This window comes from Bombus terrestris, chromosome 3 (genome assembly GCF_910591885.1).
Source record: "Bombus terrestris chromosome 3, iyBomTerr1.2, whole genome shotgun sequence".
Taxonomy (NCBI): Eukaryota; Metazoa; Arthropoda; class Insecta; order Hymenoptera; family Apidae; genus Bombus; species Bombus terrestris.
In genome coordinates, this window is record NC_063271.1 from 5130862 (window position 1) to 5148175 (window position 17314).

General features: G+C 36.5%; 2 protein-coding genes across 9 annotated transcripts in view; one reads left to right on the forward strand and one right to left on the reverse strand.

The window, feature by feature from the left end:
• The first annotated feature begins 106 nt into the window (after positions 1-106).
• Positions 107-1206, forward strand: LOC100650633 (probable DNA replication complex GINS protein PSF2). Its single transcript, XM_003394144.4, has 4 exons — positions 107-499; positions 569-677; positions 733-900; positions 976-1206. Exons 1-4 carry the CDS (start codon positions 255-257, stop codon positions 1018-1020), a joined length of 567 nt encoding a protein of 188 aa, XP_003394192.1. The 5' UTR covers positions 107-254; the 3' UTR covers positions 1021-1206.
• Positions 1191-17314, reverse strand: part of LOC100650432 (TNF receptor-associated factor 4) — a 33822-nt gene continuing 17698 nt past the window's right edge. For 7 of the 8 annotated variants that reach the window (XM_048404682.1, XM_012320583.3, XM_003394143.4 and 4 more), the window contains 5 exons: positions 5384-5488; positions 3938-4099; positions 3049-3366; positions 2699-2959; positions 1191-2575 (listed from right to left, as the gene is read on the reverse strand). In XM_048404682.1, coding sequence (XP_048260639.1) covers positions 2222-2575; positions 2699-2959; positions 3049-3366; positions 3938-4099; positions 5384-5488 — 1200 coding nt within the window. In that variant the 3' untranslated portion in view covers positions 1191-2221. Of the gene's footprint in view, positions 2576-2698; positions 2960-3048; positions 3367-3937; positions 4100-5383; positions 5489-5569; positions 5589-17314 lie in introns of those variants that run through there. The other variant, XM_012320582.3, reaches the window with a different exon arrangement.

The window sequence follows — 17314 nt, forward strand, 5'->3', positions numbered from 1 at the left end:
ACAAACAGAACTTAGTTGAAACTAATTCCGAACTTCGATATATCGAATTAATATCGTGCATGCGCTTTACATACATCCGAAGTTAACGTAGTGAGCAACAGGTAGCGTTTCAAACATGGAAGGGTACTGCGTACGCAAGTTTCCCGCCAAAACTTAGTCCTACTGTCGTATCAGATGCAACGTTGGGTCTGTTTGGAAGATGTTAAAATTTACTTAATAAACATTGTTTATAATAAAATATTAAACGCTGAACAATGGATCCAAGTGAAGTAGAATTTATCGGTGAAAAAGAATTAGTCACCATTGTGCCGAATTTTAGTTTTGACATGATTCATTTAATTTCGGGATCTGTGGGCCCTTTTCGAGCCGGTCTACCTGTAAAAGTTCCAATTTGGTTGGCTGTAAACCTGAAACAGCAACAAAAGTGTCGAATCGTTAATCAAGACTGGATGGACGTTGATGGCTTAAATGAGACGAAGGAGGAAGAAAAGTTATCCAAGTAAGTAAATGTGCTTCTTTCATTCCTTATGATAAAATATTTTTTCGTATAAATAAATTGTTATTTTAGATTGTTTATAAAAATGCCCAGTAATCATTACATGGAAGAAGCACAGCTTTTACTGAATGTTGGTAGTGATGATATACCAGATGCGGACAGAATAAAGACAGCAGTGAAGGTAATAAATATAAATGTAAGTATACTTTAATGCTAATGTATTAATTAATTTTTAGGATATATGGGACATAAGAATGTCAAAGCTCCGTACATCGATAGATGCATTCCTTAAAAGCGAAGGTTTACATGCTAAGCTGGATCATTTAACTGCCATGGAAATCAACAGTGTTCGTCCATTATTGCCACATGCTCTGGATCAAATGCTAAGGATTCAAACCATATCTGTACCTAATACGATAGTAATTCTATTACAAGAAAATCTTTTTTATACTTTCTGAAGCAAACTTTATATTTTTTAGGATGGAAAACTGACACAATCTCATTATACTGGGACATCGCAATAGACTGATCACTAGACGATGTTTTTCTTTTTCATGTATAATCTATCGTAATTTCTAGATTGTAAATATACATGTATATATTGAGTATTGATATGAAGTATTTATAATGCATTTCTGTTGATTTCGTGTAACGAAATAAAGAAAATAAGGAATAAAATGATGTTCACAGTATGTAATATACGAATACGATATAATAGTTTTATTATTTCTTATTCTTAAATCATTACATACAGTCACTAGCATCTCAATCACAATTTCTCATTATCACTAATATAAAGTAAACTTATATTTACATCGGTAGATCGGTCGCTTCGACTAATTAACTCGCATCTCGTTCGGCGCTGTTTCTTTTTTTCACAATATTTACATCTCTTAAGCTTATAATACACAGTCCTTTAATAATCTTTGATTTGAATTGTTAAGGTAGATATCGTTTTAACAAACTTAACGTTGACCGGTTTAATCTAATGTGCTGAAAAATTTGATCTACTCAAATTTCAGTCAAAATTGTAACCTCCAACCTCGTGTTAAGTTTGTAAATCGAATCATCCAGTGTAAAAAATGTGGAAACGTATGTTACAAAATAAAAGATAGGAATAATTGGGAACTGCAGTCATAGGATGGGTCTGATGCTACAAGTGAGAGCTTACAAAATTTCGGTGTTCGATATATGTACACATGTTCAATCAGCTCCCGTTTAATTGAGAGATATATTGCTTCATATAACCAGAGGATCAACTGTTCGTGTTATTAATATATCCTAAAATCTTCAAAATTATGTATAAAGAATAGTCAACGTAAATATCAATGTGCCAAAACCAGAACTCTGTTCGTAATAAAAATTCAAATAATTCTCCGAATTTAGATCCTCCAAATGTTTCGCACAGCAGTCGTTTTGTTTTGTAAGTCGCTTTTGCTTTCTATTTTGTTTTAATCAATTTTACATTAGTTTACTTTCAGTGTAACGACATAAGTACCATGCGCTTCATATGTGAAGTACTTCGACCTATCACACCAAGTACACAATTAATAAATATCAAGTATCATTAATCGTTTACTGGACTGACGATACGTGTAAAAGTAAAAAATACGTATAAACCATGTGTGTGCGGCGTAACAATATTAAATGTGTTACGTGGAACGATAGTAATTGAGTTAGTATGATACAACGTATTTAATAAAAATACGGGTCGATGTTATCTTTTCAGACAGCAACTATTTTGCTAGGATCGACCTTTACTCGGATGAACATAGTATTATCTTTGACAAAATGCCGTTTCTTCACCATTTCGTGAGAGAGAAATCTTGGGAAGCCAAAACCGAGAGAATCGGGCTCACGACTGGGCCTCTGGAAATTCTTCCATGTTGGATCCGGTATAAAGCTTTCTACGATATTGCACGCCTTTTCCGCGACCACCGTCTGGTCGAATATGGTGAAGGACACGCTGTGGGAAAATGGCCATCGCAACAGAGCATCATACTCTCCGGGAAGTATCTTTATGTATATTGAAATATGACTTCCTTCGCCGGTTCCATTTCCGTTTAAGAAAACTGACGCCTGGAATATTCAATATTTTTACATTGTAAGTAAGTATATGTACTCGTATTTCTACCTGTAGTAGAGTTCTTAAAACTTAAATTAAAGAAAAATAATATAGAATCAATATTAAGTATTGCCAACCTGTAGCTTGTAACCATATTGACTAGTGTAAAAAGGAGGGCTGACGAGTTCCATTCCTTCCTTGGCTTTCGCCTCGGACATTTTAGCGCTGTAATCCGTAATTTTCCATATTAGTGTGCCCGTGTAATTTAACGATAGTTTGCTAATGGCGGATTTCAGGCTGGTTATCTGATGCTGTTGTTTTGTTACTACACTGCACATCAAGCTTAAATGCATCTTTGCTGATTCCTCCAAATGTTTGTCCAACGAAAATCGATTTCCCTGTGACAAAAAATAATATTTGACATTAGTCTTATGAAATGAAAAAAAGACAGAAAGTAAATGTAATTTAAAGCAATAAATTGACGTACCTTAAAACGACAGCCAGCATCCTTGAAAGTACAAGATAAGAGGTGTGTAGTGCAGTGATCTTTCAAATGAACTTCGAGATCTTCTCTTGGTAAGACGGCAGTTTCACAACGGTGTGGACAGGCGACTGGATAGCGGCCACACTTGGCGTGATGAGCACCGAGTGTGTCAAAAACGAACTCTTTGTTGCAGTAACGACAGGCCACCAGTCTTTTCGCGCACTCGCCCAACTTGTGTTGACTGAGATGCCTTCGCTGCACCTTCATGCCACACTTGTTCTCGCAGTAGAGTGGTTCGTAGCCACACGTCCCTGTGTGTTTCTGTAGACAAAGAATAGAATCGTTAGCGATATCCTTAAATAGTTGATTAAATTATAAACATATAGACACGTAATAGAAAATTTTGAAATAATACTAGTTAAATTATAACGAATACGGAGTAACAATTTGAAAGTGTATATGAAAGTCTTAAAGATGTTTTCACTGAATATAGTAACTTGTTAATACAATGAATAATATAAATATTTTTCTGTGAATTATATATACCTGAATTAAATATCTCGTAGCTACTGTGTACGTTTTTAAATTGGCTTCAAACGTTGTTAATACAATTATGATAATTGCGCTTCATTACGATGCTAATAAGACTTCGTTAGAATGTCTCGTATAACACGTATAATACGTTCATAAGAAGTTTCTATAAAAGTTCAAATACTTTCGTGAGCCACTGTAATCATTCATCCATGACTAAATGAATATTAAACAAAAGGAAAAAGAATTCGAGAAATTTCGTTTGAACTCATGGTGCTTTCGCTTGCATCCGTTCCCACTATAGTACAGTTAACGGCTGGCACTCGATCGCGATTCTTCTAATTAATGCAGTGGCGGTTACCTCGAGCGTGTGACCGGTGAATTCTTTGGCACAGAAGTCGCAGCGTGCTCGCCGCTGGGCGCAAGTGTACTTTAAATGGTCCTCCATCAGCACACGCGGGATCATCGCGCCACACTTATTGCTGCAGGGGACCGCGTCGTGCTTGCAGGTATTCAGGTGAGCCTAAACAGGATATAATGCGATTTTTACATCGGTGAGACTCGAACGGCGCATTCCTTCTACTCCGATCGGATCGTTCTCTTCGGATTTATGTTCGTATTGCGACAATCGGGGAAACTCGGGTGAACGAACCGCATACCGGAGATTAAGGAAATAGTAATAACGTCTACGGTAGTGTGTAAAAGCATTATGTTAATATATGTAGGTTAAAATTTCTTCTGTGAGAATTATATGGGGAATTCTTTAGTTTGAAATGTACTTGGTTCTAATTTTTTATTTATTCGATATTTCTTAATACTACAATAAATTCGAATTTTTAGAGTACTTTTTTTCGAAAGTTTTTCCGATGATTCTTAAAAATGTCGAATTTTACTGATTCTAATTTCTAATTACTAATCCTTTGTACTCCGATGCAAAAAGAATGTAACATAATTTGTGTATGTAAAATTATTAAAAAATCATATCAAATTTATTTCGAGGTCAATCTTGTAGCTCCTTATAACATTTTCCGATAATGGATTTTCCCCATTACCGATTACAATAGAAAGAATTACGAAGCCATTTATAGCATATATAGACTATTTTTAACTCGTAACTTGACAAGAGATCATGTAAGAATTGATATGTTAATGACGGTAAGAAGAGCCGATAATTGTTCTTATAATTGAGCGGAAAACCAGCACAAGTTATCCGCAAGTTGTGTGGGAGTTAACCGTGCCGGGACCAGTTCAACGACCTATCAACGCAAGGTCGCTCAAGATCAGAAATGCATAATGAAACGATCTCGAGAACGTATTTTTACACATCCAAAATTTCGAGTAATTTTATAAAGAACAATTTCAAGACCTGTAGATAGTCTTGACACTTTCACGTATCAGTCGTGGAACTTTCTGAGAAAAGAACCCATAGGGCAAAATTTTTAGTTGTGTAATACCTTAGCTGTGAAGATTTTAGTTCTAGTTTTTAAATACTAATCACGTTCAAATTCTTTCGATTAGTATACAGTTTTTTTTCTTTCTTAAATAATTACCAATTCAGACGTAATTAATACCAGAAAACTAGAACTAAACAACTTAAAGAATTTTGTCCTTTTTATACTCCCAACGCGAATAAAAGCTTCATAGTAATTTAGCTATTTTACTAGAAAATAGGAAACCTACAAGTCCTTTGTTCACGAAACTCTTCAATTATCTGAACAACATACAATACCGTCTTTACCATATAAAACGTAAAAATTGTGGTACGCACATCGATACTAACAAAACGAAAAGAAAAATATAACGTTACCTTCAACTTTCGAAGTTCGTCGGACCACTTGCAGCCATCCTTATGATGTATGCAATACACAATGGAGCCCATTATTGCCTTCTCAGCTTCCAGATCCTGGAAATTCTGCAACACACAAAACCAACAAATCTTATATACTGTCCTTTCCATTCTCTAACGTCCGCTATTCCATTCAAAAAAGCACACCTATCGAATTATTTCAATTTAACAAAGGAAACCAGGTCGATAAACACGAAGCTTTTAACAACGCCAGGAATATTTTGTATCCAGCAAGCAGTGAATCGAATAATTGCGTCCGACCTTTTGCAACATAAACGAATAGGTTCCTGAATTGTTTGGTTTCCATCAAAGGCTACGGTCGAGTGGAACTGGACCTCTTAGAACGTGGGTAGCGATTAATTGGGTAACAGGTAGTCGTTACCAGGCGGCCCTGTCTACGAAACGAGTGTGCACTGGGTCTCATACCCTATAAACAAGCCGTGTGGCATTCCAACTACCGTCACGATGAAATATGGTAATCAATTTTCAGCGACACGACTCTTCACCGTAGAGTTCGGAACCTACATTTCACTTGGGTGAGTATGCTTCAGATGTACGATTTGATCTAAGCGAATTCTCTTCCTGAAAACTGTTTTATAATCGGTAGATAGTAAAGGTAGATAAGGGTCGAGATAGTGGATCTTGTAGTCCGGAGGTTTCTCGGGATCGTCCAGTTTTGTGAGAAAAATTGGTTGTAGGTTTCGATATAAGGTAACATTACAGATTCGTAAGTCATCTATAATTAATGTCGAATATGTTTTATTTTAAAGACTGATATTTTATTCTGCTTATTTCGTTTCACTCAGTAGAGTAGGGAATTAAATCGTTTTTGATCGTATTAGATCGTATTAGAATATTCGACAATCGTATGGGTAATCCTGTAAGTTATCAGACATTTGACGAAGTTTAATATTAAATCTTTAAAGTGATAAAAATTACAAATAGGACAATAGAATATGTAATATTTTCGAGCCTGTCAATAACAATAATTGCATTTTTCTCTTAGTATATTCGCGATATTGGTATCCGGTATCAGTAAAGTTATCAGATACTTGTAAAGGTTATTTCCTAGATTTTTGAAGTAATATAAACTACAAACAAAATAGTACGTACAATGTGACATCCTTAAATCTTTCAATAACAATAATAAGTAATTAATCTTTCCTTTTATCTTTGCTATATTCACCATATTGATATACATTATCAAGATTGCAACAAATATAATTCCTTTTAAAGCTTCGAGATTAATATAAACTACAGCGAATAAAATAGTACGAGTAACTTTAAATGTCTCGATAATAACAACAAACAATTGCTTCTCCTTCTTATTAAATTCTGCGAAGAACAAAGCTCGGAACTCGTGTCTTTGTAACTCGAGGTCTGTGAAATACGTAAGTAACACATTTCAAACAAAGAATTAACGCTACAAACTCTATGTGTATACGAGGAATTATTTGCTCTTGATAACGCTAGTTGGAATTACAGGATCGCGAAGAAGTCTCGAGTTTGCGAATCGTATTCTCAAACTATGTGACAACGATTTTATCGTTGACACCGAACACAATTAGGCTCATCTTCGAAGCCAGAACAAATCTTTGTGAATATATTAAACGTGTTGTATGAAAAATTTTCACTCTTCCGTGGTAAGTGACCAAATATTTTCGCAAACCAATGTAGATAATCCTGAGCACTCCTGTACAATCGAGTTACGTAATATCATTAGTAAATTGTACAAGTTACAATTTGCTAATTACTAAAAAGTGATATGCTCGATAACAAAAGAAATGCAACGTCACAAGTAAGCTTTCCAAACTACAAATCATCTGATAATATCATTCGATTTAAGATCGTTAAGTTATAAATTACAGACGAGTCTATAATTTGTAACTTGTTAATTTGCTGATATTATTAATTAATAAATTATCGTGCAAAAGAGTTCAAGTATCGATCGATGAAGTTCACTGGGTCTAGAGTTCGTATAGACCAAACTTTCTTCGCAGACCCGTGCCACGAAACATATAAACACATTGGGAATTCAGATTGGCTATAGAACAATGTATGTAATTGGTTACCTAATCTTTCATTATTAAGTGGCTGCTGGTAATTTCTCGTCAGCGATTCTTACGATGCCGCTTAAATGATAGACTCTGCCGATAAATACATGGTTCCATTGTTTGTATGCTAAACGATGAACCCATTAGCGTCCGAACGGTTCCATCAATGGTACTTTATGGTTACGACGACCACTGTTCCATTCGTGCTCTGAAAATTACGCACTAGCGAATCTAATTTCAGCTCGCTATCACCCACATAATCACTGACATTACATCTATATAGTTTCTTTATGTCGACAAATCACAATTCTTTATAGGGATAATTTTTCTGCTTCTGAATTTTCTCTCTGCATCGGTTGTCCATGTTATTATGTCGCTAAGCTTGGTAGGCTAATGTTAAGAGCTTATGTCAACGTTGTTTTTTTGTAGATTTAAATTCCCGCAATGCTAATTTAATCTCAGCATAGTGCGCGTGAAAAAAATAACTCTACATTTTCATAATAACTAAACTACCCTGAAAATTTTCTTATACAGCTTTTTTCCATATCAAAATAAGAATTTTCGAAAAATTGAAATAAAGATATTTGAATTTTATATGTGAATACGAAGTTAAACTCGTTAGCCGATGGACACTTAGTGGATGCGTTACACGTATAAAATAAACGCGCGATAAAACAGCTGAAAATACACGGGAAAATAAACGATGGACAGTGTGTAACAACTGTCTAATAAATCTAAATCCGTCCGTGGAAGACTTTCTCCGAGCTCAAAGGTGGCATGGATGCAACACAACATGGGAGACGGCGGCATTCCGATCCTTTTAGAATTTTCATGCCACGTTGTTTCTTCCAGGAAGAACTGTCGACCACGGCAAACTGACGATGGAGTCGTGACGGTTTTCGGAAATAGCGATGTTCAATAATAACCCTGATGCAGGAGGTGAACCCGTACCGAGAACCATGCGGGAGGCAAGGAACCAGAATAAATTTAACGCGTTACGTCGTGCGTGGAAATAATTATTGCCTCTATTAATACGTGTTTCGAGTTCTGATATGTTGCTGTAAAATCGATGGCGCCGTTGATTTTATTTTATCTTTGACCATTCTTCTCAGGGATATAATTTAATCCTCGCATCTATTCCTACATCATGGTATTCAATACTATCTTGAATTTATTCTTCGATGGCGTGATTACTACGACGACGCTAACAATTAATTTTATTTATTTTATTTCTTACTGTTCTTGCGAACGAAGTTCGATATTCTGGGAAATGTTCATATAACGTGATATCCAATAGTATTGTGAATTTGCTCTTTAATGGCAGCTTCAAGAAGAACTGACAAACGCAATTTCCTGCAAAACAAGTATTCATTCAACCTGGAATCAAACATTTCCACACAGGTACACCCGGTATAGATGTGGAGGTCCGATGCCTGCGAGTTGAAACCTGCACGACCGGCAAGGTCGAGGAATCTAACGCAACCAGCCACTGCCGTTGAGATATAAACACCGCCGGGAATGGAAGAGACAGATCTACCTTTTCAGCTTCGAGATTGCAAGAAAAAAACAAAAGAAAAAAAGAACGAACACGAAGACATAAGAACACCGACCGCATCATGATATCGAGAATAAAAATACACTTGCACTGACCGTGATCGAGGCTTCATTTCACTTCGATCTCCTCCATTACAATTCGTTCATCGTCGATCGCTTCTTATTGCAAAATTGAAAAACCTTGCTTCGTAAACGTCCTATTAAAATCTTAATTTTTAATTTTCTATCGAGGATACCGTGATTTTCCATTAATACTTAAAACAAACATCTTTAAGCAAGAAAGATCGTTTTCTGCGATGAGTCTAAATAGAGATTGATAAATTGGCTTTCTGGCAGTGAACTTGCTGCATTACGTTTAATTGGCACGATAATAATTCTGTATGACACGACTCCGACTTCATTGGTGAAGCGTGTGCCATTAAGAAGAGTTGGAAACAATCGAAAAGAAGGCCGGCGGCGAGTTAATTAAAACAAAGAGCTGCCAATTAAGCCGCGGGGGCCAACGATCTCGCGTTGCGCAAGTTCCGTAATATCGTCAAAACGAGGCGGTGCTTTCACCAGGGAAACTAAGCGGCGCAACAGCAACGGAAAATCATATTACCGAAAGCGTCGGTTACGTAAGGTCGAAAGTTCGATAATACGACGATGCGTCTTGAAATATTAAATACCGATACAACGATTCAAGAAATCCTCTCGATCACATCTTCTTTTTCCAACCAATGATAAACGATGTTTCTCTGACTGTACAAACAGCGACGAACAGGCGAATGCAAATGGATTCGAGGCTCTAGCTGATGTCCTTTATTCCAGGAAACACCATAACACTCTAATCGGCGAATTAGAATACCGACATGGAGCATCGCGAGGCTGACATCACTGCTAGTCTCTCTCCATGGCGCTGTTACAGCGGTTACAAGTCGTCGTGACGTCACGGCGAAATAACGGACACGATCTTCGCGTACGTTCCACTTATTCTCGAGGACGACCATCATCTCCGCGGCCCTGCAGGAATTTTCTAACCCGGTCCGCAATGTGAAAATCCCCTAAAAACGAGTGGCCGTTCTAATATCGACGAACGAAAAATAAGAGTTAAATTTCCTTGAAAAATTCGCCTTGATTTGTCTATCTTTACATTTTCTATTATTCTACTTTATCTGTTCGATCGTTCGTATATTCGAGACCCTTGGAATTTTGCAAATTCGATGTTTTTAATCGCTTTGGTATTTTTCTTTCATACTTCACCTTTGTGTGTGGTTGTTTATCTACATTTCGAAACGAATCTTCGATAGAAAGTTAGAAAAGATCTTATGTATAAGGAATTCTGGCCAGAAATAGGTAAGAATCGTTATATTATTGGCGAGGGTTTCTCAAAATATTAAGAGGTTTTAAAAAGCGTAGGATTGGAATCGTTTCGGTTGTTGGAGGAAAAGTATCGGAGGACCAACACATCGGACAAGAACTTGCAGTATTTTAATGAAACGGAAAGCAGTTGGACGAGAGTGTCCGGTATTCGAAAAATCCTCTGCTGATATTAGCGATGCATGGACGTGACGGTTACGCATTTCGAATCCAACGGGCGAATCTCATTTTTTCCGTCGGCATGAAACCGCGCGACCTTGACAACTCGATGACCAAGGATTAACATATACATAGAATCTTCCGAATTCCTGCTCCCGTTGATCCGTTTCGAAACCGTGAAGAAATTTCATCGGTTTCGCAAAACTCGCTATCTCGATATAGGCAAAATATTTTGGTTGGCAAATTTATCAGTGAAACAAATTTTAGTGAAAATTACATTTGTAACGGTTGAATTTTTTTAGTCGGAAACTTTTTGTTTCTTTTATTGAGAAAACAAGAATGAGAAAGAAAGCATGAAATTACACGATGAAACAAAGAATTTCTCAACTTCTCACTCAATCGCAATAATTAGTATTTCTGCAATATTATACGCTATGAATGATACATTGCGAAATCACATCTCAACGATTTACAAATCGCCTCTTTAACTATCGCAATCGACATACGTATACGTACAATACCATATACAAACTTTAGACCATCAATCAAATGGATATACTTGAATACTAAAATTTAATATCAATTTAAATGTGTTACTCGTTAAATGGTATTTGTATTTCAAGTAATGGTATATGTATTTCAAGAATTACTGTAAACTTGTTAAAAAGATATTTGTATAATTTGAAAAAAAAACAATATGTATTTTGCGTAATTTCTTTCATTCTTTCGTAGTAGTATAATAACGAAAATAATTAAAAATTTGTCTTTCGAAACGTGTTTTAAAAATACGATGAGTTATCCTCACAAGATAGCTTAAATCTTCTCCGCAGAATAGACTCGTACATTATCTTCTTCCGCGAAGCAAGCGAATAATATAGATTTCTGTGTTCTGCGATCGAGATGTGCAAAAGTTCAACGATTACGAATCGTCCGGCAAATTTAAATTTCCCGTAGCTATTTGCGGATCGATCACACAGACCAGAGCAAGACACGATCGCGTGCGAAAGGAAAACTTCCTGTCGGCTACAAAATGGTCTCTGGGCTCGGCCAGAGAATCCCATAAATTAGCGGTCGTGAGGATGGCACTCTACGATTTCCGAGTAATTCTCGTGACCCGTGAATTTCGCACGATGTCATGTCCCGTTCTTCTTTTCCAGGAATGTCCTTCGTTCTAGCTATCATCCTTTCAGATTGGAAGTGTTTCGCGAATCTCTTTTCACAGGTGCAAGCGTATCTACGTACTTTGCAAATCCTACGAAACCTATTGTTTGTAGAAAGTGTTATCGATTTGATTGTAGTGTTTAATAAAGTCGTTGAGTCTCTTGATAATAGCATTGGATGATAAATTGTATTGTAGAAGATACTGACTCAAAGGTTTGTTTAGTTATCGCTCTGTTTGTTTAGTTATAATGCATCGCTGGATAAATATATGATGAGAAAGTATAGACAAGATATTATCAAGATTATTTACAAGGTCAAATATGTTTTTCTTTTCTTTAAACAAACTTTGTGCTTCTAAATTTAAATCAAAAAATTAAACACAACGAGGCTCGATTATTTTCAATCTTCGTCGAACACGTTATTTCATTGGAAGATAATAGAAAAAGGCAACGAACTGAAATAAATAATTCAACTTGATTATTGAGAGAGTTGAAAAAAAAAACGAAATTCTGTTTGTTTCTATGATACTTTAAAACATGAATCACACATACAATGGATCGTCGCAATTAAGATCAGACTCACTGGTTTCTTTACTGAAACGAGGAAAGTCAGTGGAAAGAGGAAAGTTTCATTTCTCCTGCTAGATACCTCTCTCGGTATTAGAAAAATGGGACATTCGTTTCTTCGTTTCTACGACTTTCAGACCGAACGAAGAATTGTAACGTGGGATTTAAGGGCTCCAAGAGTTCATGACCCGTGAACCAGCACAACTAGAATTTCAACGAGACCATTTTAATTTCAAACGGACCGGTTTCTCCAAATAGTTGTTGCACCTCCTCGGTTTAATGATTTAGTATCCTCCTCCACTAGGAAATTATTAATTCTAGTCGGTAATATAATCTAAATGATTCTCCTTGGAAAGAACAATAACGTTTCAACATAATACTGTAATAAAAAAAGAACAAATCAATCTCACGATCGTTTCCGGAATTCATTTCTTAAATTATTGTTTCGTTAGGTTGATAATAAATGTTCATAAGTAATTAGCTGTCTTCGATATACTTAAACCTTGCATGAGCTAGATTAGTCAGGCACACGTATTAAGCTACGGTGTATACCTGAATGTTCAATTTAAGAAAGACAATGACTTGTTTCCATAAGTTTATCGCTTCTAATGAATTAATAAATACATATGTATGTACTTTGTTTCTCGTATATATTCAGCGAGTGTATTTCGACTATAACATTATACTGATGCTGTGCTGAAGAATGTTCGAATGATAGAATTCTGGGTAAAAACGCTACCGATAGCCTTTCATATCTTCAACACGCCTTTCCGCTATCTTATCGAACCATAGAAATCTACAAACTTTTAAATTCCAACCGAATGTTATATGGCTCACTCTGATCTGTAATTTCAGCTCAGGGAGGATCTATCACTTTGTCTTTCCGCGTAATCTCGACAACTAAAACAAATATATGTGCATGCTTCGCGTTAAAACGCAGCGTCGTTGGAGATATCAACGGCCGTTCCAATAGTTACGTAAATAAGCAAAGAAGATAACAGTCGTTAAGAGAATTGACTACTGAAAATTATTTTTACCATAGATTTTCCATTATCTGTGTTTAGACAAACTACAAATTCTTGAAAAGAAGGGAGCAATTAGAATTTTGTTGATTTAGAATTGTACTTTACGACTCAAATAATTATATACCTAAATTTCTTCTAATTATATACACGTATAATTACTTTTAAGTTGTACTAATCTAGAAGCAATATTTCCACAATTACTAACGACCCTCAACATTAATTACTCCACGAGCTGTCTTCGTCATATGTATAACGGTGAAAGACAGTGGCATCGTTATATTTAAAAAGCATGCATTCATTGTTCCCAATTAGAAGGATAAAAACATTACGGAACTCCCGGGTAACAATACCAAAGAGCCGGTTGAAAAGTATCCGGAAAAGAACTGGTGATCGCACTCGAGGAGCCCTGTTAAACGTAATTTCTATCGCGATCACCGACTGTCTCGTACGCCTATTTTCTAAAGCCAGCAGAACCAAAGAGGAGGAGAGAGAGGGAGAGAGAAAAAAGGCCTCTCATTACAATGGAATGCGCGGAGGGAACAATACTTGAAGGAACAAACACCATAGCAACTTCCGGCCACGACGAAGGCGGTGGCCTCCATGGGAAGGCTGGCGGGGACCTGCTTTTAAATTAACACGCGGTAATTACAACGACTTGTAAGCATCCGCGTTATCTCGCATTCCTGAACAAGAGCCAGGAGTCACTTTCCACGCGTAGCTTAATAAGAGCTGATTGGAGACGGTCCTTAATTCGGTGGTATTTTATTTGGTGGTATTACCCAAAGCCAATTACTCTGACAGAAGAAGCAACTAAGCAGTCAATGTCATTAGGTCTATAATATTTTATACAATTCCTATGGAGATCTCATAGAGATAATCCTCTGAATTGTTTTTAGTATTTCTTTAATAAGAAACATGAACAGAAATGTTGCGCATAGGTTGTAGATTTTATTGAGATTAGAGATTTGTTTTCTGACGAATAGAGCAAGAAAAGGGATAGAAACAAAGATAAAGTTGATAAAAATAAAAATACAAAATAGAGTGTCATTTATAAGTTTACTAAAGGTTTACAAATTTGTTTTTAGATAAAAAAAGATTCTATTGAATTTGTATCTTCTCTGTCTCTATTCCTCTATTTATGTCTAACTAAAGTTGATGATGCAATGAAAAACGATTACCCTAATTTAGTATACAAATTATAGAACAATCGTAACATTTGCAACTAAACGGTTGACTAAATATATAGTGACGGTAGTTCTCACCACAATTGGTTCTTTCTTTTGAATACGCCCCCTTTAAAGCTCTCTGACATTCTAAAACACGAGTTTATAGCTTTTCCTAACAGTTAGCTGGATTCACAATATAAGAGAGCAACTGAAAAATTCTTGTAATGTGTTTATATACATATGCACCACGATAATATCGAGCTTTATTAATCTGTTTCAATGATCCATAAGTCAGAGAACCACTGTGATAAAAGATAACTAAAATGATGTGACACAATCAAAACCATCTCCATGTCCGTGCTATGTATTTCCGGAAGATTATTTGCTCGCAACGCTTTCTGGCACGATTTCCTGTATTGTCATCATTCTCTAATACCTACAATTTCGCGACGGTCTGATTAAGCTCATTGGAACGCAGATTATTCAAAAGTAGTCCTATTGTTGGCGTCTACTATAATATTATTTCAATTTTACTGAATATAAATTCAAAAGGTTAATTTCTAATATTACATAATGTTTGAAATTGATAAAATTTTAATTTTAAATCTATAACATCTAATTTTTAATAGTTGACATGTGCATTTTACGTTACTACTAACACGTTTATACAATTGCATTCGAAATGTATTAAATCGTGTCTGGATATTTTCTGAGACCTTACTGGTGCGCAGCATCGGGTTAAGTGCTAAGGTTGCCGGCTTGTGCACGTGTGTTAGCCGTTCATATATCTTCTATTGCACTTTTTGTTTTGCATCGTTACCCTCTTAACCTATTCTCCACTCTCAATCGAACGGTATGTATGTATATGCTTCGTAAGTCAATTATATAACTCTATTTCTCCTGATATCATTTAACCGTCTGTATATGACTTACAATGACAGTAAAAATGTTACAATCTGTTATTGGATCAAATCCTCTGCAGTATTGCGTTTATGCAACCTTCGTTATTTCTCTGTTTAGTTCTTAGTGGATTAAGAATACCCTTCCAATACTTTTTCTTTAAAAAATAAAGAACTTGCGAATATTTTGTTAGTGAACATATACTGACATAATAGTCTTCCCAATTCGTTAATGGGTTAAAAAAATCAGATTGGTTTTGCCAATGTTAAAAATAATGATACGAGAATAGATTAACGAATCTATTTTTCGCAGGAATCGAGTTGCATCGATACATAGAGCGTACGAAACGCGCGAGAACGGAAAGCAAAGTCGATGCCACGGAGGTGCACGAAGGAGGCCGAGCGGGTTCGGAAGCAGCCGAGGCCATCTGTTACGCTCGGTTCCCACGCTTCCGCCGTCGCCTTTCCCCGCCTTTGGACCAGTCCTCATCGGTCCTTTTCTTGCCCCCTCTTTCGCCGACACTGCCGGCTCTCGCCGTCGCTTTATTTTATATAGCCGGAGAACGCTTGGACGTCTTTAACCGCGAGTCCGCGTTTTCTGTTACGAACTTACGAGGCGAAACTTTTGTCCATTATCGCGAGATTTCTGCTCGTCGTAGTTTCCGTTTGGCTCAGTCTCGAGGCGTTAAGTAAAAGTTGTACGACTAGTCTTGTAAGGATAGGACCGGCCAAAATCTTTATCTCTTTCGGTCCCGTTCTGTGTACGTCACAACGAAAACAAATGTTCCAAGATGTACCTTACGTATTTTACTTTCTTATGTTCGTTTGAAATGATCTTTCTTATGTTCGTTTTCATGACTCTCACATTTAAGAATTAAAACTGAGGTTAGAATTCCAGTTAATCTTTCTTGCGAGTACAGTCTATTTTTACTGAATCGAAACTATAATCTCTGTTACCAGCATAACTCAATGTTATAAGCAAGAGATTAAGTACGTTATGCATTTCAGATTTCTCTTAAATGTGAACGTTTCCGTGGGAGCAGTTAGATAAATTCAGCCGGGCGGCTTCGCTTTCTCCAGTTTGTTCATCAAGCAAGCCGACTGTGATACTTGAAACTGGTCCATGTAAGTACAAGTATCTATCTAGGAGAACTTAGAAAGAGATCGTTTTTCTATCAGAAGAAAACCCGAGTACAGATTGATCTTCCTTTCTAATCCAATTTCGCCATTACAATTATCGAACTTTCCATGTTAAATGCATTATTGATAATTATTACGAATATACTGTTTTACTTATTATTTTGATAGATATTATTGCCATCCGATATATTTAGTTACGCCAGTGGCACGAATTAGCCTGCCAAAGAAAAAAAAGTTGCTTTCAACGTGGGGCACGTGCCGTCTGCAGTCGCGCCGCCATTGTCATCTTCCCAGAGGCTGTGTTTACACAAACGCATTCCCCCAATCGCCCCCTGCGGAAAGTTGGCACTCCCGACCACCAGCCACTGCGTACAGAGAACGTTCTTAAATGTGTTCGTACAAAAGGAATCGTAAACGGTGCGCACGTGTGTTGACGACGCGTCGTCGAGGGGGCTGGAACGATTAAACCAACCGCAAAAAGAGATAGACTCAATTCTTTAAATACACGGTCGATATGACAGAGGGAGCGACCATGGTGACAATGTCGAGTGACTTCCAGGGACCCCTTGTTTACCTATGAATAAATTCCATTTATTTCGTTACATAAAAACATGAGGATAAAAGGTCGAAAACATAGCCAATAGATTACATATTTGAAAAACTTTGCTCCCAAATATTGTGTATAGTAGCTCACTAAAGTATTCGTACACTTATTATGTATATAATGTATTATGTATAATGTATACGTATTTCTGTGCTATATGAAACATTTCGAAACTTCACTAGCATTGTAATGAGACTATAATTGT